Source organism: Mya arenaria, chromosome 10, assembly GCF_026914265.1.
Source record: "Mya arenaria isolate MELC-2E11 chromosome 10, ASM2691426v1".
NCBI classification, from domain to species: Eukaryota; Metazoa; Mollusca; class Bivalvia; order Myida; family Myidae; genus Mya; species Mya arenaria.
The window spans coordinates 4,892,135-4,918,684 of NC_069131.1; the positions used below are offsets into that span (position 1 = coordinate 4,892,135).

At 34.3% G+C, this 26,550-nt stretch overlaps 2 protein-coding genes across 2 annotated transcripts; both read right to left on the reverse strand.

Annotated features, from left to right (window-relative positions):
* Window positions 1-3,524: 3,524 nt before the first annotated feature.
* LOC128205998 (scavenger receptor class F member 1-like) lies at window positions 3,525-5,468 on the reverse strand. Its single transcript, XM_052908117.1, has 3 exons — window positions 5,150-5,468; window positions 4,092-4,236; window positions 3,525-3,812 (listed from the first exon to the last, which is right to left on the reverse strand). Exons 1-3 carry the CDS (start codon window positions 5,466-5,468, stop codon window positions 3,692-3,694), a joined length of 585 nt encoding a protein of 194 aa, XP_052764077.1. The 3' UTR covers window positions 3,525-3,691.
* Window positions 5,469-11,721: 6,253 nt separating this feature from the next.
* LOC128206301 (tenascin-like) lies at window positions 11,722-16,046 on the reverse strand. The gene is made up of 5 exons (XM_052908670.1): window positions 15,866-16,046; window positions 14,194-15,348; window positions 12,990-13,064; window positions 12,562-12,647; window positions 11,722-12,221 (listed from the first exon to the last, which is right to left on the reverse strand). Exons 1-5 carry the CDS (start codon window positions 15,936-15,938, stop codon window positions 12,117-12,119), a joined length of 1,494 nt encoding a protein of 497 aa, XP_052764630.1. The 5' UTR covers window positions 15,939-16,046; the 3' UTR covers window positions 11,722-12,116.
* Between the last annotated feature and the right edge of the window lie 10,504 nt (window positions 16,047-26,550).

Genomic DNA, 26,550 nt, shown 5'->3' on the forward strand with positions numbered 1-26,550 from the left:
TTCACGAGTAATTATCCTCACAATTGTCTTTTTATTTCTTGATTAAGAATATAGAAAAAAAGTTCAATGCATAATGATGTACAGACATAATTATAAAAAATGACAGAGTTAAGCAGTTTAGTGTGTTCACTGAGCATTGTATTTGATATAAATAGTATATGTAATTGACTAAATTCACAATGTGTTTTACGATATTCTTTAAATAGTCTTATGTATTACCCCTTTTCACAAATACTTAGATCTTTTCTGAAAACGGTAAAAGTATTGCTTTAACTGTCTCAGAATGTCGGTTTTCAATTACGTTGGCTTTTTTAAAATTTCTGCGCTTCAAAGGACTTGTGTATCCTCACACAGCGTGCATTACATATCTGGTTATCTCATGCAATGCGTAGAACGATTCGTTCAGTTAAACGATAGCGATTCGTTCAGGCTGATAGTGATGCATGCATGTTGATAACAATTCGTTTATCATAAAACATAACCAATGGATTTTTTTTTATAAAATCCACTGGCAGGTTACGACTTCTTTGGTAACATACATATATGTAAAATGATTTAAGATATATTCACATTCGTCCGAGCCTTTCGATTAAAATATAATTTGCTTTGATTAGCGCGCCGTCATGTAACCAGTGGTTTACAACGTAACAGTAACCGGCTATTCTTTATATAAACGTAAGTATATAGTCGATATCTTTTCTTTGTGCTATTCCGCTTCATGGAGTTTGCTCACGTACCCTACTACGTTCATACAGTATGAACACATGCTAAATGATAATAATCCTTAAAGGGCCCAGACACCAGATGGTACAATTGCAAGAATAACAATGTCAAAAACTAGCATGAAATTGACACCGTTGTTTACAACGCATTGCATCTTACTTTCTAATATACCACATCGCTTTGCACATTTTCCAAATCGAAATTTACTGAGGTTGTCAATCACGTAAATCCTAGCAAGTTTAAAAATAGCGACGGTATACTGATCTGCTGTCATGAACAGATAGGATTTCAACAGGGAAACCATACAGAGACGGGTAAGTCATCAGAGGCGACATCAAACTGGACCAGCCGGACAACCAAGCAGTAAACATAAATTGGCTTGTGCGGTACGTTACCAAACATGGTTTTCCACCATGCTACACGATCGTTCATTGATCAACGTGCAAAGCATCGGTTGTTAGTCATAGAATATACAATCAGATTATCGATTTCAAAGTGTGCATACTTATATGTAATACTATATACTTATTATATATCACTAAAAAGCTTCATCTAATATTCGCCTGAAAACATCCAATACTTGCAATGCCGTTGATTTTATAAGGATATATATTTTATAATGCAAATAAGTGTTATGTGCTTTGCAAGTGTAGTGCAAAAAATTATGCTCTGCTGTGATTATATGGCATATTGTGCTATAAAGGCAGTATTATGCCACAATTGTACTCTGCAGTGGTTAAATGGTGTAATGGCACATTTCTGTATGCAAGTAGTGTAAAGTCTTAATTGAGCCCTGCATTGGTTGTATTCCACAGCTGTGGTTTGTAGTAATGTTATGCTACATTTTGACTCTGCAGTGGTATTATGTCACATTTGTGCTCTCTTTAGTGCTATGCCACATTTGTGCTGTTGTGGTATTTTGTCACGTTTGTGCTCTGCAGTTGTGTTATGCCACATCTGTGCTTTGCAAGAGGTACATTACCGCAATCGGATAATTAAAGAGTGGAACGTAAAGGAATTACAATACATGTTCTAAAAATTTGTTTTTATCGTTGAAACACCTCTTTTTTGTTTGTTTGTAAAATAATTACGGTTTGCGGCATTCATTAGGTAGAATCGGGTTACCCAACAAAAAGTATTTATTAGGCCTATATGTCATATAATTTCTATTATTATTATTCATACATTCTTTTTTTATAGATTAATAGATTCTATTATAGCAACCGCATTTTATTTAATTTCTTTAATTTTACATTCATAGCTTGTATTAATATTGTTAAATCAATACATGCTACTAATCATATGCGTTTAAGGTCCTTTGCCGCGATGTAATGAATGCTCTGCGTACAAAGCGTCCCGCTCTTTATTAGAACCCTGTGTCCATCGAATGTCATCAGGATAACGAACCTAAGCACACGGCGGACATAACACAACTGGTGGTCGATATTCTTGGTTTCAAACGATTACAGCATCCACCGTACTCGCTCCACCGGACTTAGTTTACTTCCCATAATTAAGAGAACAGTTAAAATGTCTGAGGTTCGAATCCAGCGAAGTACTTATGTCTGTAATAATAACTTTTAATAGGCATTTGCCTGCTGTATGGTTTGGTAATGTTTTTCAAGCTTGGGTGCAACGCAATCACAGATGCATGGAACACCGGGGGTTTACTTTGAGAAAGGCGATAAATGGATAGGCGTCAGAAATTTTGTCGACAGTGCGCCGCATAAATGACAGTAAATGTGATGTTCGTGATACCAAAATGTACATTTCTAATATGCTAAAAAAGTGGGTTGAAATCGCGATATCAAATTATTCCCCCTGTTCATATACTTAGCTTGTCATATAGATTTAGGACAACCCTCGTATAACGCTAATTCATAGTTAAGGCATCATCTTAAGTACTTACATTGTGGATATAATTACATAAAGTGAGAACACAATAAACAGAAATGCACTTGTACAAAAATATATTCAAACTAAATATTGATGTATTTTAATTATTAATTAACTCTTAAGAATGTTCTACGGGCAATATTTCTTATTCAAAGCACATGTCTACACAACGCCAAAAGAACCTGTGTTTTATTATATACAATCCCAATACAAACATAGCATCGAAATACATGTAAAGTGTCGTTTTGAGTTTGTGTTTATCTATGAAAACTGTTTTCTTTAAGATAAAATACTTCCGGAGAACACTATTTTGCCATTGCTTGCTAGATATGTATCAACAATTTTAGAAACGATGTCATAGATTAAGTCTTAGAAATAATGCATTTAACATAACGAGGCTTCCTAATTCTTCGCATCGACAAGTCATGATATATTGCAAGATTATTGCAAGGGTTATAACGCCAACATTAAATGAGTATGATACACAGCTTTATGGTCTTATAAACTTGTCTTAGTTTAGAGGCACATGGTTCAAAAAAAAGCAATGCATGTAATATCTACAGCATGTATGTAACAATGGTCATGTTTCCTGCTCATGTCCTCCAATGTTACTGTTGTATACATCGTCGTGTATAATAATTGTAGAACCGGTCATAGTCATAACTTCTAAACGTTACTATTTTTGTCGTCGTATACATCGTCGAAATTGTAGACCAATTCATCGCTTAAACTTCAAAGCGTTATTCATGTCCTCTGCACATGCTCCCCTACATTCTTGTAGTATGCCTTTTCGTCATTATAGTAGACGCCATCGTCTTTGCCTTTGTTGCGCGTGCTTGACCTTGGTTCAGAATCTGGAATCTCATACGACGCTTGTCAATGAATTACTGTAGTTCAAAGACCAATTTTATGGAAAAGACAAATTTTAATTTGCCACTTTGTTACATGCAAAGCGGAATTTGCTTGTTTAAAAGAATTTTCAATCTGAACATTTTGAACATTTAACTTGAAATACGGCAACATCTGAAAGTATATTGTATTTTAAAATTATTGCTAATCCTAGCCTACAATGCTATGGATATAAAACGAATGAAAACAAATGTGTACTCGTGTTTGTCTCGTCTAACGTTGTGTACGGTTTATCCTGGTTCTGTTCTGGCGATATGTCTTCATATGTCTTCTTCTGCGTCTTCCTGTAATAATAAGAACGGTGTGCTTAATATATTAAAAACAGTGAAATCCGGGCGATCAAAATAATGCATAGATATATTTGCTATTTGTAAGATCATTTGATGGAATTTTCTCTTTCTATTTCAACGTATGTTTTAAAATATGTTCGTATAAAAACAAAGTACAAAATGGGTATACAAATAAATAAAGGAAATACGGTCTACAATCACACGCAGACTGCAAAGTTCAACATAATTATATATTTCATTTACGTCAATAACTTATAGTGTGTACATATTTACCAAATAATCTCTTTCTTCTTCAATACTAACACCACAACCAGTTCTACAACAACAAACACGCCAAGAGCACCAACAACTGCTCCAACGATCATTGAACCAGAGCCGGTTTCTTCTTCCGGCCCAACAGGTGATTGTTTACCGGCTTCTGAAATAGGTGGATCAATTTTTTTTATAAAAGTACATGCATATATCGTAGTGAACAATGGCTGCGTAGGTGTTACTAGATAACCTTTAACCACAAGGTAAAAATAACGCATTTAAACTCAAGTTTGAATATGAATTCTAAGTAAATAATTGAAAAACATCAAAAATGACATTTAGTATCAAATTAACGGCAAATATATGTTAAAGATACTCCTGCCATAAAAGTATCTATTGCAAGCATACAGCTTCGATAGAGCACAAGAGAAGAGGATGGATGGTTGGTACCATGTTGTCAAATACAAAGTTCAATAACTAGCATGCGGATTTAGTTTATAACTTATTAAACAGTTAAGCCTCCTAAATGTTTACATTGGATTAAATAAATAGACGAAACAAAGAGAACCCATTTGCACTTTTGCATATGATCGTTCGGTGTTCATGAATTGAAATAAATAAATATTTCCCTCTGAAAAACAGAATCTTATTATTTTAGACCTCAAACAACTTGACGTAAATGGGTGTATTTTGACAAATGCGCCATTTTATACCCTAAATTTATACGAAAAATGACGTTATTAATTATTTTTCATAGATTTGTTCGCGATGACCTTTGATTTTAACAGCAAAATTGGACACAGTTTCAATTAAAAAGTGTGAAATCAAAATGATAGTGCACTGTGTCAAGTAAAAAACCCTAAAAACCGATCGAAAGCTTAAACTTATATGACTGCAAACCGGTCAGTGGAACACTGACCTACGTTACTTTTAAGCATTCTTGTGTTGATGTGAACTTATTTCTGTTAATAAAACGAATGCGACCCCTTCCCCATTCCACACACCACCTACACATTCGTTTGAAATTTGATATCAATTCAATAATTGAATATGAATTTGTTATTTTAAAAGAAACATACCTGTAGTACACGTTTCGCCAATGAAACCATCAATACATCCGTTGTTGCACTTTCCTGATGAGTCGCATTGTGATTCTGTTTGGGAATGTGCATAGCTCTTAGAGCAAATATTTTCACAAAAGTTTCCATAATGTTTAGATTCGCAGTTCTCACAACGTCCAGATTCTAATTCACAATTGCCACCTTTACACGTACTGCTACATTTAAACGTACATAGAAAGCCGTAATTAGAGTTCTTGCATTCAGTGCATGTATCACTGTCCGTACAAGTAACACAATTCGTAGGACATTGAACCTGATGTTGACACGATCCATCCATCTGGTTACAAATATTACCAACACCTCAGGACATGTTGTATTACAAAATGATCCATATTTCCCATCATAACACGATAAACACTCACCCGCTTGGTTGCAATTACTGTCATAACAGTTTATGCATTGATTGACACATTGTGGTCCGAAGAAGCCTTGATAGCACGCATTGCAATTTCCGGAATATTGGTCACATCCTTTATTACATTTGTTGGAACACAAATAGTTACATTTTGGACCAAACCAACCATGAACACACTCCCTACATGTATCGCTGTCAACACATAGTATACAGGTATGTGGACAGGTTTCATCTTTACATGCACCAGTAACTATATCGCATCTACTGTTACACTGACATGATCAACCACAAAGAGTTCCATATTTTCCAGGCGGACAAACGGAGCATGACGTAACATCAGTGCAATCTTCACATGCGTCAAAACATGTTTCATGGCATGAGGTTCCATAATATCCCGCTTTGCAATCACATTCACCGTTAGATCCACAAGTGTCTGTTAGGCAATTATGAGAACACCGAACTTGACATGCCGATCCATAAAAACCGTGTCTGCATGCACAAGACCCATCTAACGGACTACATGTGTTCGTGTCACAACCATCTGAACAAATTGTTCCGCATTTGGTGTCCCAAAACCCTGTCATGCATTCGCTACAATGTGTTCCATTGCTGCATGTAGCACAGTTTGTACCTATGATCGAACAAGATTTGCAGTCATCATTCGATAAGTAGTATCCTGTCTCACATGATGTACACGGTTTGAAATCTTGGGTTTGTTCGCAAGAAGAGCAAAAGGTTGGACAAGTTTGACCAACTGTAAAATACAATCAAAATATCTAAGAACTAATGAAGTAAGAACATTTATTTAACGATTTTTTTTTTTTCTTAATTTGATATTAAGACACCTTTTGACACATTTGGTTGAGTTTCACATTTTTATTAGTTAAAGAACAGGTTACTCCAAACAATACCAAGCGCCATAAAAGGCAGTCAACATCCTTGTTTTGCAAAACATATTTTTTTATTCTAACTATATATTTGGGACGACGCATAACGTAAAAAAGCTGATTTTTCAAAGTGATAATATTGCAAACAATAACTTTTGCTGGTGAAAATCTAACATATTTTTTTTTAAACTGCATTTGAATGCCTTAAGAATAAGAACATAATATTAAATGTTTGCCATAATTATGATACCGCTTACGCAAAAACTACGAACTAAGAATGTATTAAAGGTTCGCATTAAAGAAGAATAACAGATAATATATTTTACAAGGCAAATTTGAATGCAAGAAACGGAAACAACTTACTTGCAGGTGAACACGTATTTAACAACATGTACAGTATACAAATTGTAATACGAGCACACGCGTTGCTGACCATCGCTTAATGAATTTTAAAATTGATAGTTAAACAAAATATAAGCAAGGTAAAATTGTAAATATGTCAAGTATAAATATTATAAGTTACAGTAAACATGATAATCCAACCTCTTTCATCAATTGTTCTAGCTACTGAATAAACAAACAGCGCTTAAATAAACACGGAAGTAATTAACTCTTAAAAGCCATGAATCATGTAAAGATACAAGCAACTGCACATACTAAATAGCAGACAAGCAATGGGATACAACTCGTTGAAATAAAGTATTTTCTTTAAAGGGGATACTATAATAAGCGGAATGGTTCAGCTTAATTTGTCTTAGGTTGTTTCCGGGATTGTTCTGCTTGAAGTAAAAGTGTCATGATAATTACCGGGCCTAAGGGGACTGCCGTTTTGATGAATAAGTTTTAAATCATAATTTAAAATTATTTTACTAAACGCCATTCGAGCTTGGCATATTGCTGTGACTTTCTACTTTATTCGCGTAGACTAAACTATAGTGTTAATGAAGCGATCTGTAAGTTTATGTATCATATTACGGTCAGTGGAAACTATTAGTATATGCACAAATACAAACTGAACCAATAGGCATTATATCTGTGAAAAATCGGTCGAGTGTTGTTTTAAGTTGAAAAAACATTCTTGTACTTTCTAATACAGCATTACTTACTGAGTCAAAACAATGATTCTAAACAAAAAGAAGATTTAGAACGGTCCGTGGAACAGGAGTACATCTGGGGTTTAGGCTGTTGTATGGGTCTAACTTTAGACTTGTCTCAACATATATCAATATAAAGTCGTACCTGAATCGTTTTTAATTATACGCCCGTATAAGTAAATCAGCCGTGAAAAGTTGAAGGAAAACTATTGGTTTTGCCTGCAAATGTTATATTGGTGGGAGCTATAGGGGTGACCCCTCCTGTTGGAAAAGTTTAAAAAAATTACAGCAATAAAAGAACAATGTTCAAGCATTCTGAATATCAACATTTCGTGAAGTTACAATAAACTGTTACCAGTTAAACGTAGCATGTATACACACTTATTTCACAAATGTTTAATTCATTTGGGGCCCGAACTGGACTCTTGTTTCAGATTTCAAAAGGACAAGAAGCGTATTAAGTACAATCCGAAAGTGCATGTTGTTCTAGGTGTAGCATGACACTGAACAGAAATAAAAAAAGATGTATGATTGATCAAAGAAAGAAAACAAAACACTTCCTGACTTGCGGACTAAGCGGAACTAGAGACTCCGATTACGAAAAGCGCATATAAGGCCGAAATGTCAAAGACGTTACGCACTGCGTGATCTCGGCCTTTGTTAATGGAATCCAGGTTCGTCAACAAACGTATGCCACTACAGTTGTTTAACTTGCTTCCTTTGTTCTTTTTTTTTGGTTTTAATGATTTTGAATTGATTTACAAATCCGGGTATCAATTTTGTTCGAAATTATAAACGAGTACTTAAATTGACACTCGTATTTAAAACCAATACATATATATTTATAACAACATTCATTTTGAGTGATAAACCTTTAACTTCTTACTTAATAATGCATCTATTGAAAATACTTATAACTATAGCAAGAATTTAACTGTGTATTTATTAGCTATAAACGCACAAATATTAAATCGCTTGTGAATGCTAAAATATTAATAGTGATAACCTTTCATCTTATAACGTAGAAATATCGTGTTTTCTGCATCTTTCCTTTAAATTCAAAACTGTATTTTTCAAAAGAACCATTGTTCTCGATATTTATTCATCCTTTTCTGAGCATTAAATTAATTGTTTTTATTGTAGTATTACTTATCTGTGAGTGCATCTTAAATCAGAGTTATCGCATTATTATTTATGCGATTTAAAGTGATGAATAGAAGCAGTATTTGAGAACAAAGTGTCTAACAAGCTACATGGAATGAAGAACTGGACATTGCAGATGTCAATCATTATTATTACAATGTTGCAATCGCCCTTTAAAACATAGTGTGTACCAAAATGAAATAGGTGTAATATTTTTGTCATAAGAAGGGGGATCTCCGCGATAAACCATTTAACCTTGAGCTTGTCTGAAGTCACATAGAACAAGAGACACTCATCGAGACAATGAACGCATCAAAGATATAAACACATGTTACATAAATATAACTATAATGATATTGATAAATGATTCGGTGGAATAAGGGCAGTTCACTGAAGGGGATCAACCTGTTGACGAGTAGTTATCCTCACAATTGTCTCTTTATTTCTTGACTACGAAAATAGAAAAAAAGTTCAATGCATGATGATGTACAGACATAATTGTAACAAAAAATAACCAGTAAGCAGTTTAGTGTGCTCACTGAGCACTTTATTTAATATCGTAAATAGTATATTCAAGTTACTTAATACATAATGTGTTTTACGATATCATTTAAATAGACTTACCTATTATCCTTTTCCACAAATACTTAGTTCTTTTCTAAAAACGTTAAAGTATTACTTTTTCAGAAGGTAGGTTTTCAATTAAGTTGGCTTTTTAATTCTGCGCTCTATAGGACTAGTGTATCCTCACACAGGGTGCATTACATATCTGGTCATCTCATGAAAAGCGTAGAACGATTCGTTTGTGATTGCGATTCGTTCATGCAGGAAGTGATGCAATCAAGTTGATAATGATTCGTTTATCGAAAAACATACCCAATGGAAAGAATAAATTATAAAACCCACAAGCGAAATACGACTTTTTTGGTTAAAGTGAATTAAGATATATTCACATTCGTCAAAGCTTGTCGATAAAAATGCAGTCCATCTTATATAATCTGATTGGATTAGCGCGAAGTCATGTAGCCAGTGGTTTACGGTGTTACAGTTACCGGCTATGTTTTATACAAACACATGAAGTGGATATGTTTTCTTTTTGCGCTTCATGGAGTTTGCTCGCATACCCTACTGCGTTCATACAGTATGAACACATGCTCAATGTTAATAATCCTTAAAGGGTCTAGACATCAGATATAACAATTTCAAGAAAAAAAATCTTGAGTTTTAGAAATGACACGTTGAAAAAAAACAAACATCGCAAATTCGTCCGGTTTTCATAAATATTTTCTATAAATATTTATGTAAAAATAAATTATAACAACACAAAAAGTTGTTCTTCGTAACAATTTTTATCTAAGATTAACACTTCATATAGTACACCTGTTATGTGTTTATATAGTGATACTTGGTAAATGCGTATTGAAAGGAAAAATCAGTTTAGAAATTACCAAGAATAATACCATTCCTGAAATATACCCATCATGAAGTATATTTACAAACAGTTCATTTGACCAACACGAACACCAACTCCGTCCTACGTAAGACATTGTAACTACCACGACACATTGTTCAATTTCAATGCTTGACCGTTATTATGGCTATGTATTTTAAGTGTTCACTAACATTTGTTTTTGAATAGCCTTTTCGCAGTCATTTTCGTAAGGGAGAACGATATTTGGTCGGACTGCAGACCGGACGAGACGTTGTCTGCTATTGATACTTGGGCACTGAGCACTTTGCAAACGGCTGAACAGCCGTCATTCTAAATCCGCCATTATGTTTGCCATGAAACATTTTTCTCACTTAATGTGCGCATGAAACGAAATTACTGCCATATTAAAATTTAATAGACATTTGCCTGCTGACTGGTTTGGTAATGTTTTTCCATCTTGTGTGCAACGCTATCACAGATACATGGAGCACCGGGGGGTTTACTTTGAGAAACGCGCATAAATGGACTGACGTCAGAAATGTCGTCGACCGTGCGCCGCATATATGACAATACATTTGATGTTTGTGATACCAAATTGTTATTTGCAACGTTTTTTGTCTGAATTTGTCTGTACATTATTGATATGCTCAAAAAGTGTCTCGAAATTGCGATATCAAATTAATCGCCATGTTCATATACTAAGCTTGTCACCGAGTTTTTGGACAACCCTTGTATAACGCTAATTCATAGTTAAGGCATCATCTTTAGTACTAACATTGTGGAAATAGTTACATAAATAGAAAACACAATTAACAGAAATGCACGTGTATGAAGTATTTTCAAACTGAATATTGATGTATTTTTTATTATTAATTCACTCTAAAAAATGTTCTCCGGGCAATATTGCTTATTCAAAGTACACGTGTACACAACGCCGAAAGAACCTGTGTTTATTTATTTACAATCCTACTACAAACATAGCATCGAAATACACATTACTTATTGTTTTGAGTTTGTATTTATCTATGATGACTGTTTTCTTTATGGTGGAATACTTCCGGAGACCATTATTTTGCCATTGCTTGCTAGATATGTAAAAACAACTTTAGAAACGATGTCATAGAGTAAATGTGTCTTAGTAAAAATGCATTTAACATAATGCACTTTCCTAATTCTTCGTATCGACTAGTCGTGATGTATGTGGCGATTTTGATTTAAATTCATCGATGAAACTAGTTAATACAATGAATAGACTGAACAACTTTTTATCACCACAATATAACTTTTGATTTAATGCTCTTGTTTGGCTAATGACGAATAATTAAATCACACATCCAACAACAATGTCTTTAATTTTATTTTTTATATAATTTTGCAATTTTAAGACTAAATCATAACACGTAATAATCCACATGAATGTTATATTCCAAATTGAGAACTCTGATAATAACTGAAATACGCTAGTATTTATACAACTCGGAGTGTCATAAATCATGAAAAGTCACTATGTCGTTCAAATGCTCCGTCCATCGTTAATTCCGTGGAAGGTTAATAAATCGAGATGCACATGCAAATCATGTGCATACACTCCATTAAAATAATTAAAGCTCTGCCACAGGTATAATACAAATGCTCCGCCTGCCTGTCAAGTCAAAGTACCCAAAATAAAAACGTAAGTTCCTTCGTTCACGACAATATATTTCAAGATATACAACGGATTATAACGCCAAAGTTAGATGAGTATGATACATGGCTTTATGATCTTACAACCCAGTCTTAGTTAAGAGGCATATTGTTCAAAACCAAACAATGCATGTAATATCCACACCATGTATGTGCCAATGGTCATGTTTTCTGCTAATGTTTCTGTTGTATACATCGTCGATATAAAATAATTGTAAAACTGGTCATGGTCATAACTTCTGAACGTTACTATTAATGTCGTAGTAAACATCGTCGAAATTGTAGAACTAGTCATCGATAAGCGTTAGTCATGTTCTTTGCACACGTCCCCCTACATTCTTGTAGTATGCCTTTTCGTCATTGTAGTAGACGCCATCGTCTGTGCCTTCGTTACGCGTGCCTGCCCTTGGTTCAGAATCGGGAATCTCATACGACGCTGTAGATGAAATATGATACTAGAGTAAATAATTTGATGGATTTAAGTTAAATGCTAATATTTGTCTAGAATGCATGATAAATGCTTGCTAGTCAATGTATTACTTGAGTTCGAAAACGTACAATTGTCCAACATTTTTATGGAAAAGTCAAATTTTAATTTTCGACTTTGTTACATGCAAAACAGAGTTTGCTTGTTTCAAAAAAAATTACAAACTGAAAAGTTTGAACATTTAACTTGAAATACGGCAACATCTGAAAGTATATATTGTACTTTTTAAATTACTGCTGATCCCAGCCTACATTGCTATGCATAAAAACGAATGAAAACAAATGTATACCCGTGTTTGTCTCTTCCAACGTTGTGTACGCTTTATCCTGGTTCTGTTCTGGCGAAATGTCTTCATATGTTTCCTTCTGCGTCTTCCTGTAAGAATAAGAACGTTGCGCATAATATATAAAACAAACACTGCTGTTCAATGCATTGATATATTTGCTTTATATTTAAGATTATTTGATGGAATTTTCTTTTTCTATTCTAACGTAAGGAAATAATCGTATTCGTATAAAAACACAGTGCAAAATGGGTACACAAATTAGTAAAAAATCTGGCCTACAATCACATGCAGACAGAAAAATGCAACATAACTATATATTTCATCTAATGTTAATAACTTAGAGTGTGTACATGTTTACCAAATAATTCCTTTCTTCCTCAATACTAACAACACCACCACCAGTGCTACAATAACAAATACGCCAAGCGCACCAAAAACTGCTCCAACGATCATCGAACCAGGGCCAGTTCCTTCTTCCGGTCCAACAGGTGATTGTTTACCGGCTTCTGAAACCGTAGGATCAAAAAGGTATTGAACGTTTTATAAATGTGCAGGGAGATATTGTAGTGATCAATGGATGCTTAAATTGAAACACGTTTTACTATATGCCCATTACCATTATAAGTATCAAAAAGTATATGTTTAAGATACTGCAACCACATTTTTTGTTATTGCATGCACACACAAGCGCTTCGCAAGAGTATATAAATAGAGTATGAATGTTTGGTACGATGTTGTCAAATGCAAAGTTCAATAACTAGCATGCGGATTTAGATAACAGCGTTTTAATGTGTACGCACCAAACTTTTGAACGGTTAATCATCTCCTTATTGTTTACGTTCCCAAATGGGATCTAATATATAGACGAAACAAAGAGAAAGCGCTCAAACATAGTACAACTGGAAAATAAATTAGTTGGATACCAATTTTAGTTTTATACTGTATTCAACGAAATATTAATTTGCACATGGATTTCACGAAAAACAGTTCAAGGTATTTCCAAATGTTAAAAAATCCACTTTATTTAAGACCTAATATGTATATGAAAAACTACAGAAACAAGCTTTGTAGCCAAAAGTTTAAACATAAACCCCGTTTAATGGCACATGGTAAACGCCAAAGACAACACTAAAAAAATCACAAACAAGAAACATAGAACAACAGCACAAAACTCCAAAAACAAGACAGTGCATATATACTATATACAAAACTAAACCTAATTTAACTGACGAAAATGAGTATTTATGGCAAATTTGTCATTTTTATACCGTCAATTCACTAAGAACATGACGTTCTTGACCATTTATCAAAGATTTGTTTGCGATTGCGTTGATTTAAACAGCAAAATTGGAGACAGTTTCAAAAAGGGTAAGTGAAATAAAAATGATACGTAACTGTTTAAAGTTAAAAACTCTACAAACCAATGGAAATCATAAAGTTAAATAAATACATACCGGTAATTGGAATTCTGTTTGTTACTATTACGCTTTCTTGTGTGTTAAAGTGATCTTATTTCCGTAAAAGAAAAGAATAAGACCACCGCTCTTTTTATCCACGATCTACACACTTTAAATTGACATTTGATATCAATTCAATAATTAAATATGAATTTCCGTTATTTTGAAAGAAACATACCTGTAGTACACGTATCGCCAATGAACCCATCAATACATCCGTTGTTGCACTTTCCTTTTGAGTCGCATACTGATACTGTTACGGAATGTACACAGCTTTCAGAGCAAGTTTTTTCACAAAAGTTGCCATAATATGTTGATTCGCAGTTTTCACAACGACCAGATTCTAATTCACAATTTTCACCTTTGCACGTACTGCTACATTCAAACGTACATAACAAGCCGTAATAAGAGTTCTTACATTCAGTGCATGTAACATTGTCTATACAGGTAACACAATTCTTAGGACATTGGACGTCATGTTGACAAAATCCGTCCATCTGCTCGCAAGTATTATCAACACAGTAATTTGAACATGTTTTATTACAAAATATTCCAAATTTTCCCTCATAACATGAAGCACACTCCCCCGCTTGGTTGCAGTTACTGTCACGACAATATTGGCATTCATCGACACATTGTGGTCCAAAGAAGCCTCGATAGCACGCAATGCAATTTCCGGAATATTGCTCACATCTCCCATAACAGTTGTTGGAACACGTATAGTTACATTTTTTACCATACCAACCATTAACACACTCATTGCAGTTTTCACTGTCAACGCATACTAAGCAATTGTTTGGACATATTTCATTCATACATACACCAGTCACTATGTCGCATCTTCTGCTACACTGACATGAGTAACCACAAAGGGTTCCATACCTTCCAGGCGTACAAAGGGAGCATGTCGTAGCATTGGTACAATCTTCACAGGTTTCAAAACATATTCCATTGCATGAGCTACCGTAAAACCCCGCTTTGCAACCACATTCACCGTTAGATCCACAAGTGCTTGTGAGACAGTTTTGAGAGCACGGTACTTGACATGTCGATCCATAGAAACCTTGTTCACAGGAACAAGACCCATCCAACACACTACACGTTGCTGTGTTACAACCGCCCGAACAAATTGTTGCGCATTTTTTGTCCCAAAACCCTGGCATGCATTCGTCACAATGTGTGTCATTGCTGCACGTAACACAGTTTGTACCTATGTACGTACAAGATTTGCAGACTTCATTCGATAAGTAGTATCCTGTCTTACAGGATGTGCACCGATTTGGTCCTTGGGTTTGGTCGCAAGAAGAGCAAAAGGTTGGACAAGTTTGACCAACTGTAAAATGTAATGACAAGCATGCAATAAATTATTGTGCCAACTCCTTTCAATGATAAATTGGAGCACCTTTTTATAAGAAAGGAAGTCTGTGTTCAATATGTTTGGTTTGGTTTAGTTTCACTTTTGAAAACGTAAATTAACAGGTAACTCTAATAAATTCCTTATGCCATGAAAGGCAGTGAACAGCCTTATTTTACAGTACATGTTAAGTTTATTCATATCAATCGTTTAATACTACGCATAATGTAAACAAGCTGCTATTGAGGATTATGCAAACAACTAATTGGATGTGTATATTATGGTTGTCGAAATCTAGCATACTTCATGCGTTTAAATTTAATTACGGCATGTACATGAAAACAATTTTAGATGTTAGCCAACATAAGCTTAAAAGAGCAAAGGCACACAATACGATTTTATTTTATTTTATTTAAGGTCCGTATTTCAGATGAACAACATATAATACCTGTTACTCAGGCAGGTTGTTTGAAAAAAGAAGAGAAAATCAACTTACTGGCAGGTTTACACACATTAATCAACATGTACAAGATACAAATTTTGATACGAGCACACGCGTCGTTAACCATCGTTTTATGAATTTAAAAGTTAACTGTAAAACAAAATATAAGGATGTTAAAATTGTAAATATGTCCAGTTTAAATATTATAAGTTACAGTAAACACAATATTCCAATATATTTCATCAACTGATTGAAAGAGAATACACAAACAGCGCTTTAATAAACACGGAAGTATTCAACTTGAACGGTTACTCTTCCATAGCCATACATCATGTAAAGATACAGACAACTGCACATACTGAAGAGCTATCGTTAAAATAAGTTTTCCTTTATGTTGATATTATAAACTAATGAATCTGTTCTGATTTATTCGTCTTAAGTAGTTTTCGGGATTGTTCTGATTTTAAAGTGTCAATGTAATATCTGGGCCTGGAAGGACTGCAGTTTTGATAAAAAAACAAGTATCAAATCATACTTAAAACATTTTACTTAACATCATTCTATTTCTTCATCTCGTATAACACACTGCAGCTTTCTGTTTCCGTATTACACACTAGACCGGGACTACTTTTTTAGATCGTTCATGTTCGGTAATTTCCGCCATTCCGATTCTTTTTTAAGATTGACCTGGTTTACTTAACATAAATAAATCGTTGAAAGGGTGTTATTGTTCAGTTGTATATGACGGCAATTCTTAATAAAGTAAAGATATGTTACTAATAAGTAATAAATTCCTATTTAAAAAATGTCTGTTAAAATATTCAGTATCGGCTCTATCGGATGACATCGCCGCACCAATGCAATCAAATATCGAAAATCACGTGTCCGAAGTAATTTCCACGAACACTTTATCGAGACAAATCCTTTAAAATGCTCAGCTACTCAACTATAACATCATTTTTAACCACTACGACAGATCGCCACAGAAAAACAACCGTAAACGGAATCGTGACAACGATAGTGACAGTGATTGAATGCCCTTAATTATTCGTTCCATGAATCCAGTTAAAATGGCGAACGTTAACTTTCGTTTTAGTAAATTCATAAGTGACGTCACTCAGAGTCGCATGAATTATTTATATTCATGAGCAATTCATATTTATTATTGTACATGTATACTTGGTACCATTTTGTCTAGTTGCTTACGTGTTTGTGGGTTTGATGAAATAAAAACGTTAACAAAGTTTGCTATTGTTATTCAGAAATAGTTTGAAGATAAAATATATTAAAAGGAAAATTATGTTAGTCGGTTGATTCGTGGCGTTGTATTATTTCTCGTTCCACGGATCAACCGATTAACATAACATTCCTTATGTATCATATTACGATATGTGGAAGAAATATATGTTGCAGCCTAAATACAAAATAAATCAATGGGTATAATGCATGTGACATTTCGCTAGTCAATCTAGTTTTAAAAAGCTGAATAACTGTTAATGTATTTTTTAATACAATATTACGTACAGAGACTCACCAAGTAGTCTAAAAAAATAGCAAGAATACCATGTTTGACGGCAAAAGGTAAGGCCTGAACTCTACTAAAAGAGAAAGACAAAACGCTAAAACACACAAAACGCTTAAACACACAAGACTGAACGCAAATGGATGACAACAATTTCATTAATAACTGTTGGGGTTACTACATCGAAACGGTCAGCGAAACAAGCGGTCACTTGGAGTTTATGCTTGTGTATGGATCCCACTTCGCACTTGTTCTAACGTTTGTCAACATAGTCGTACTTGAAGCATTTTGAATAAACGCCCGTTTAATTGAATAAGCCGTGAACATTTGAAGGTACTGTTTATATTGTATGTGTTCTAGACATTGTTAAATGTACTAGTCGAAAATTAAATGTCAGTCTGTCTGTAAATGATGAATAATGTTGAAAATTGCCCAAAGCGAGACTGGTTTGGCAATGAAAAAACAACAAAGGTCCGTGTAAAACACATCTCACTAGAGGATGTGGTTGCAACAAGAAGCCTGATTTTGAAATATGTTGAAATTATGAAACTGTTCGCTAAAAAACTGAGAATTTACAACAAACAAGCACATTGTTAAACGGAATATTAGCATGCGATCATAAAGTCATCATGTTTTAAAGAGCCTCTACCTTGAACTATGACAATCTGACGTCTACGTCACGCATTTACCAAGGACAAACAAAGTCTGGTACCGAGAAAGATATAAAATGTAGTACATGCTTGTCAACGGGACACCAATGATTTGAATGTCCCAATGAATATGCTTTTCAGAGTGCAACAAATCAGGACACAAACATGAAGACTGTCATTTCTTTGATGCGGATCCGGAGTATTGCGTCGGTAATACTGATTTCTTTAGAAATGAGACGGACATTGGGGTAACTAATTTATCTAAATATAGCATTTCTATACACGTCACTTGAAGCCCGTTAACACATGTGTATATGAAAGTGATACATGTATGGTTCCTTTAGCATTTCTCATATTTCGCTTTCTATATGTAAGGATGTTCTTTAAGGATTAACAATATTCAGCCATATTATGTATAAGAAATTCGTTAGAATATCGACTTCTCACCTTTTGTATCAACTTATAACTAAGTCATATAACGTCGTATCTTTTTCCACATACATTATTGTATAAAGATGATATGTCAGTATTTATTATCACCTTGATAATATTGGCTCCTCGGGTTCATGCTATTTATTATCAATTTAGTTTTCGGACTAAATTTATTTAATCTATTTTAATTAGCGTTATACAATAACACAACATTATTCATATGATATTGCTTAACGCCCAAGGTTTAAGAGACAGTGGTAAGCGCGCTCTAGTATTCCAATGGCTGAACAATCAAAAAGCAGATATTTCTTTTTTACAAGGAAAGCATTTTATTAACAATATTGAACACATACTCAAAAATGAGTGAATGGTTATTAATAAATAGTTATGGTGAATCGAATAGTAAGGGTTGTTCAACATTGGTAGGTAATGCGCTTCAATTCAATATTTAAGCCAAAGTATGCGATACACAGGGCAGATATATTTTACGAAATAGAGACCATCTTTATAAACGTACACTTTAGTGAATTGATATGCTCAAACTAATAAAAAAGAAAGAAAACACTTTTATTTCAAAATATCAATTATTGTACATGGAAACAGTTCAGGAGCACGATCATAGGAGATGATTATAATGACACGTTAACCATGATCGACCGTATCAGCAAGTTTCAAAAGTAATATAGCGGAATTGCTTAAAACGTATTAAAACTCATGATATGTGTCATGTTTGGCAACAATTTAATGTTGATAAAAACAGTTTACACATAGGCGTAAAATGACATTGAGAAAAGCAGAATGGACTTTTGGGTTATTAAACACGACTTTGTATCACATATATATACCACAGATATTAGACCTGCAATAGTACAAACAACCGATCATATGACTATCACATTTAAGATTAATTTTGCAATATATTGGACTGTATTTGTTATAATTATAGCTAATGTTATCATTTTATTCTTCATTTGTTAAAGTTTTTATGTTTGGAGCCCATGAGTTATAACTTATCCATTTCGTCTGTGGTATACTTACAGTATTAAGGGGATATTATGTTGTTCGGTTGAACCTGCTCATTTTATAACTTCGATTAGTTTTCATAGGATCCATATAGCAAGAGTCCGCATTTTGATGTATTAAGATATTTTACACAACAGTTATGTAGCTTTTTGTTTAGTACAACACTTAAATAACGCATGTTTACCACAATATCATATGTCACTTGTAGATAAAAGCGAAACAAAGCGGTAGTTTATCGACTTTCAGATCTGGCATTACTTATTGTTGTTCCCATTTGTGGAACTAGAATTAGCCTGAATCAGATGATTGCAGGAACGTGTGTCAAAAGAGAATAGGCTAGTGCCATAGATTAAGTTTATCTGGTAAGGCGGGGGAATTTATCGGGTGAGCCGTTACTGTGTTTATTAAAAAAATACCCAACCTTAAAATTATCAAGTAAAACACCTTTTAAAAAAGGTGGACAACTGTGTTTCCCTGTTGACGTCGGCAAACTCGGTATCCATGTATAAATGCGCCCCAAAACTATTCAATTTTATTTGATACGTTGAAAGTCAAAGTAATTGCATTTTAATATGTCAATATCAATTCAAAACATCAAAATCTTTTGAAAGTGCATAAACGTGGATCAGTGACCAAACATTATCTAATCATAACAATTATTCCGCAAGTCAAAGATCACAAGATTACAAACAAACGCCACATGTGAGTTTTTTCACAGTTTTCAGCATTTGCGGGTAGGGTAAGTGCACATGTAGATTTTCAGGCCTATTTTTTGGCCAGTGTCATTATTATGCAGATTAATGGAACTTGAAGGGCGAGTGATTGTTGAGGTCGGTTGTTGGCAGACTATTGATAAGATACTGAAACAGTATTTGTGCATTTCCTCCGACATTTCAGAATAGAAAATAGTCCGTTCTCGCGGTCACGTGCTGTACAACCCTAAAATTTACACGGCACCTCGTTATTGGACCGATTTGTATGCAAATGACAGGATAAATATAACATATCTGGGGACAGATAAAGTCGTACTGGTAGAAGCATAACTACAGGTTATCAAAATCCAAATACGAAACGTTTATATTATGCACAAACGAAGCAATTTGTTTGATTTTCATAAGTACCCCGGTACATTATAAATGTAACTAATATACGTGTAGATATAACTAGACATGCAAAAAGTATTTTCACATAAGTATTTTGAGTACATTTCAAGTCAGTTGTCCCCGTTTGTACCGAGTTGATCATTTTAGATAAGGAATAAATGGGGACTGAGAGTGGTAGTCATAGATAACTTTGAATTTTATATTCTGAAGAACGCCCTAATAAGTGTTGACTGATTGAACTTTAGGTAATATGTTATCGCGGGAACCGCTAAACTTGAAGTTCCTAATATTTAACATAATGGTAGGCAATATAAAATAAACAAAAACATACATCATAGTGACGACAGGGTAAGAAGTCAAGATGGTTGAGTGTTGTTTTCAGAGGCACTTTTTATATCTCCGCCGAAATTAGAGTATGTTCTGAACGAACGGACCTACTCCAAAAGACAATCATGGCAGAAGTCGAACAATGCCTACAAATATCAAAACACTTAGGTTACACAAAGCACAGAACGTATCGCTCCTTAACGGGTACTCCCTATGTTCACACTGATGATGAAATCGTCGCTAAAGAACGAAACAAGTCTTAGAAAGGAGGGAACAGAAATAGGGCAGATATTGATTGTTAATGAGATAGCATTGAACATTACTTGTTTATTTTACATTTAGTTTAAGGCACACAGAAACAAGACGCAAATACATTTTGAATTTACCTGTCATATAAGCCTAATTGATGAATATGCTGTGCACACTACTTTCGTTTGGGCGTTTGTTTATGGGATAGTACACTTTAAAAACCAAGTCAACATGTTATCTCATGTTAGTTTCATTTTATTAATAAACTAATACGTATTTCACGAGATACAGAGACAATTGCGGTATCAATACCAGACAATTGAAGACAATATATGCCAGAATTCGCTCAATATCTACCAAACTCGCCCAATATCAACAAAACTCGCCTAATATGAGTTTCCTCCATTTTGATTGGCTACAAAACTCGCCAAATATAGGATTTGAGAAATGGGCCATTTCCATTGGCTGTTGAAACTCGCCTAATATGAAAAATATGCTGGAAATTATTTTTAAAGGTAGCCATTTTGTTCTCCGTTTTCCGACTGTTTTGAAAGTTTTGTGCTTCGTATAACTTTATTTGGAATACTTGAACCTATTGCATGATTGCACCACTTTGTACGGTTTGATATAACAATTGTATTTAACCCGTGGGTGGATTTTACGACTATTATGATTTTTTACGCCGACAAAATGGACGACGAAGGTGAAACATTTGACACTTTGGCAAACGATTTACAAAATTAAGACGAAAAGACATGCTTTCTTACAATGTACAGTGCTTTATTCATAAGTATGCGCAATGTCACTATAAAGATGCATGTCAAAATCAGCATAGTCAAGTCTAGAGAAGCAGACACCATAAATGAATAAGGGATAAATACGGCTTCAATGTGAACTAAAGGTAAGTTACAAGAATGTTTTTAACCACAACGGTAATAGTTTATTAATAAAATACTTATTAATTAGGTGATTTCATATTGGCCCAGTTATTTGTCCTCGGTCAGCTGTATTTGCTTTCGCCCTTTCGGGCTCAGGCAAATACAGCTAATCTCGGACAAATAACTAGGCCAATATGAAATCACTAATTAATAACATTATAATAACACTACTTATAGACTTAAAATGCCTGATAAGAACGCCATTGCTGGTCTCGATCATGTATTTCTGGAACTGTTTTCCTGGTATCTGCTCATAGTAAAAGGTCAGGCTGTGAACCAGAGCAAGGTGTAGAACTAGCACTTTTCCTGAAATCAAATTAATAAAAACACTGATATCCTTATGGTTCGTTTCGGTGTTCATTGTTTCTATATAAACGCAACCAAAAATCAATCATTAACTTTGTGAAATTTACCTTAGACATGCAAACGTAGACAATAATTGCTATATATCAATCTAGAATTGTAAAGCCATTAAGACTGCTGGGGGGGCATTGGATTTCCAGCTTTAGAACAATAGGTATATATTCAAGACGCGCATAACTGAGGGACTAAAAATATATAACACACTTTCTAATGCACGATTTAAAGTAAGAACACCGTTTGTATCGATAGTTCCTTTACCATCCGACATTTATTTTTGCTGTTATCTATTACCTTTTCATTAACAGTACGTTCTATGTGAATCATTGGTTTAAAAGTCAACCAACTGCAGTCCGGAAAATGTTTGGCCTGTTCTGTCACATATTGATGATGCATCCTGGAATCTCAAAGGCCTTGTTCGAATTGCCTTCCTTTGTTACACTTTTTAACGCAATTTATGTCCCTGTTCGACCGATTATCGTACTAAAATACATTAAGATATAATTATAGCAATCGTGAAAAGTAGTTAAAGGCCATGAGTTTTTTTATTAATTTATACAAATGTATTTATAGACCTATTGTAAAGAGTGTTAAAAGTTGATATTAATCACGCTCAAGACCGTTCGGAAAACCATAATGTGTCATCTTTTAGAGGCCAAGGACAGGTTTCCCTTGTGGCAATCAAATCCAGACGTACAGAAGGCCAGGCGAAGACCTATACCACTAGGCCACGCACACCCTGTTACATGTTTTTTTTAAGGGGACACACAATTATACATCTTAATTTGTGTTTATTGCTGGTTCTGTTTTAATGCGTACGAAGAAGGCTACCACAGCATTTGTGTTATCTTGCTCATTGTCTGACTTAATGCTCATGTAATTGAGAGTGATTTCAGTTCCCCTCTTTCTGTGTGTTTATTTAAAATGATCCATTATAGCGTTACCCGTGTTGGTAGGCAACCCGTTCAGGACAAATTAATAATAAAAGTAATTTTACCTATATTCGATCAGCGTTAGGTCATCAACATGTACAGTGGCAAGCAGCAATAAGAATCATCTTTCTGAACTTAATAAGCACCTTGACAATTTGATCTTTGCCCAACCGATGCCCTAACCTATTATTCTCTGTATATACATGTGTGCGTATATTTATATAAAATATTTTATTTCATGCATATCGGTGAAAGAATGAAAACTATTGGTGAATGATAACTTAATAATTTCACTCTGGCTCGAGTGAAATGATAACATTTGATCATTCCACTCTGTACAAACAACTCGGGACTATTTTATTCCCTCTTTTATAAGATTTGCTTCCCTTGACTTGGAATTGTACATGTATGTAACAAGTTGAGTACATGTTTGTTGTCGTCTGTAGTGCAGTAATCGACACAATGGCCGAATCTTCTAGAATTGTCAAAATCATATTATGCAATAATTTTAATAAACAAACATTTTTGCGATTGGTTATAACTATTAAAAAAAAACTTACCAATTCATGTATGAACTATTTCATGGAACATACTGTTGCAATTAAACCGCTTGGTACGTATCGGTTGAATATTTTGCTACACATGTGCTAGTAAAAGATTTGATAGATAATTTATTCCTACAAACTCTAAGCGCGTACATGTATGCACAAGCATTTTGAATTTGACTAATTTCCTTCATCAGTTCAACAATTCATTTTTCTTTTTAAAAATAATGCTTAGAAAATGCTTGTCTTAAAGCTGAACGATGAAGGAGTCCAACCTTATCAAATAGCCATCGGCCATATAAACCTGAACAATTAAAGCAGATTGAAAAACAACTAGCCTTACTAGGCCATGGTGTTTTCCGACATCTTGTTCCAAGTCTGCGCTCCATCCTTCTCAAAATTATCTTCGTGCACATTCTCGACATTTCCTCTGGGGTTTTCGTAAACACAAAACGGGCACGTGACATTCAACTTAGATATGAAACTAACGCTCTGTCCCAACAACAAAACATCCTTCGGCTGCACTGAGCATGAATTCACCCCGAAAAAATACAGTATGATCCAGAGTCTGCGAGCGACAGTGAATATATTCACCACGAAAAACACTAAACACAGCCTTCCGTTGCTTTTACGAATACACACAAGTCCATCATTGTTTATTAAATCTGTTGAAATTGTTCTTGAATGTAGCAAAAATGCTACATGCTCAAGTTTCCTTTAATTGTATTTCTACGCGATATTTTTTTTTTTATTTCCGAAATACTTTTGATCAAATACTTGTTTTGTGCCTCAATAAATGTTAAAAATGACAGGTTTCGTTGATGGAAGTAGGGTTTTATCTAAAAATAATTTCAATTCCAACAACCATTTCCATAAACTTTTTTTTAAGTGGACGGACTGCTCGCGCGAAAAGGATGTAACCTTGGCATAGCGATTAGGCCGCAGTTACTTCCCTTCGCAAAGAGATCACAGAAAGGGACTGTCGTCAAACAAAATTTACTCCAGCGGGGAAATATATTGAGACAACACGATAAATGCATGAAATAAAAAGAAAATTTGTTGAATTCAGTGTAAGATCGTATTTTATTTCACGAGTGGTCACAGAAAACATCATTTTTCTGTGACCACGAGTGAAAATATTATTTTTCTGTGACCACGAGTGAAATAAAATACGATCTTACACTAAATTCAACAAATATCCTCTATATCAAACGGTCGTTGAGATATATAATAAAATCTTTTTTCAAATAATATTCATTAATTATTACAAAATACATTTAAAGAGAAAACAGACAATACATGTGATTCGAACGAAAATGGTAAAAAAACGTAAGTAGACACAAAATTTACAGTATGCATACACTAGTACATGTTTATACGTGCACACATGTTGGTAACAATCGTTTTCTAGATTTAAGAGTTATTTGTGCGATTGCCTATAAGAAAAGCTAATTGTAAATATTTGCAGTGTTTTCAGTTAAAGTAAGTAGATATCACAATCTGATACATCTACTAAACAATCGTCTGAATAAACACCTTCACTTCAGCGCAGTATAGAAAATGCACTCTCACAGATCTTACGTTTTGACAACTTTTTTAATTTTTGTTTTGTAACGAGCGAATAGTTGCGAAAATGGATCGAAACAAGTGTTTTCAGACTGCTGACAACAGTCAGATCGCAGGTTTTGATATTATGATAAAAATGATGTTTAATGCATTTTTCTAAAAGCGTTGGTAACGGTTTAAGCCTTAAATCATTACATTTCGAACGTTAATCTGAACTTTTGTCAGCAGTCTTATATCACTGATTTTCTGATATTTACACAAAAATTGGCTCATTCAAAGACAAAAAAAGAGATAAAAATGACTAAACGGTAAATCTGTGATGGTGTAACTTTAAACAAGATAGTAATTTTCGTCTTACTTTTCATAAACGTGTTATCTCCGAATGCCACAGACCGTGGGAATCAAATAACAATGTTACAGTCAATTGCACAAACTGACAAGCTAACAAGCAAAGGCATAGAGGTTGTTGAAATAGACAAGCCGTATCGAGATGATCAATTATTTATTTAAAGCTCTTTTGTTCGGGACAGGAAGTTTTTAAGTTGAAGTGTCAATGTAATGGTAGGGCCTTTAAGCAAACAGTTGTTTAAATAATACATTTCTTTATGTTAACTCAACATTTTACCGTAGGATACGTCTGGATTGGGACTATATTCGATTCGCCATGCAAAGGCTAAAGCATATTGATATTTAACCGAGGTGTACGATTAATATAATTTAAAACACTAATGTAAAATCGTACTGATTAATAAATACATTATTCTAATCCAAAGCGAAAACTTGATCCTCTAGTTTCTCAAGGACTCGATTTAATTAGCCACTGAATGGTTACCAAAATACCAATAACGCACTACAATAATGGACGCATAGGCCACTAACGCATCATAGGAACAGAAAAAAGGCTACTAGCAAATCACTGTTATGCCAAATGCCTCTAAATCTACACTGTAGTTGAATCAAAGTACTCAGACGTGCCACTGTTATCAAACCTATGGCCCTTTATATACAATTACAAGGAACCAAAGGAAGTTTAACTTGTCGCTGAAATGAAGGAAACCACAGGCCTCTAATGCGCCACTGCAAAGATCGCAT

What these genes read in the sequence shown, in the direction of transcription:
- LOC128205998 (XM_052908117.1), bottom strand. Translation starts at nt 5,468, where the DNA reads ATGGATGGATCGTGTCAACATCAGGTTCAATGTCCTACGAATTGTGTT. An exon ending in TGGCGAAACGTGTACTACAG is followed by an intron (nt 4,237 to 5,149) that starts GTATGTTTCTTT and finishes CACCTATTTCAG; the next exon opens with AAGCCGGTAAACAATCACCT. An exon ending in AAGAAGAAAGAGATTATTTG is followed by an intron (nt 3,813 to 4,091) that starts GTAAATATGTAC and finishes TTATTATTACAG; the next exon opens with GAAGACGCAGAAGAAGACAT.
- LOC128206301 (XM_052908670.1), bottom strand. Translation starts at nt 15,938, where the DNA reads ATGGTTAACGACGCGTGTGCTCGTATCAAAATTTGTATCTTGTACATG. An exon ending in TGGCGATACGTGTACTACAG is followed by an intron (nt 13,065 to 14,193) that starts GTATGTTTCTTT and finishes CTACGGTTTCAG; the next exon opens with AAGCCGGTAAACAATCACCT. An exon ending in GTTGGAAGAGACAAACACGG is followed by an intron (nt 12,222 to 12,561) that starts GTATACATTTGT and finishes TTTCATCTACAG; the next exon opens with CGTCGTATGAGATTCCCGAT.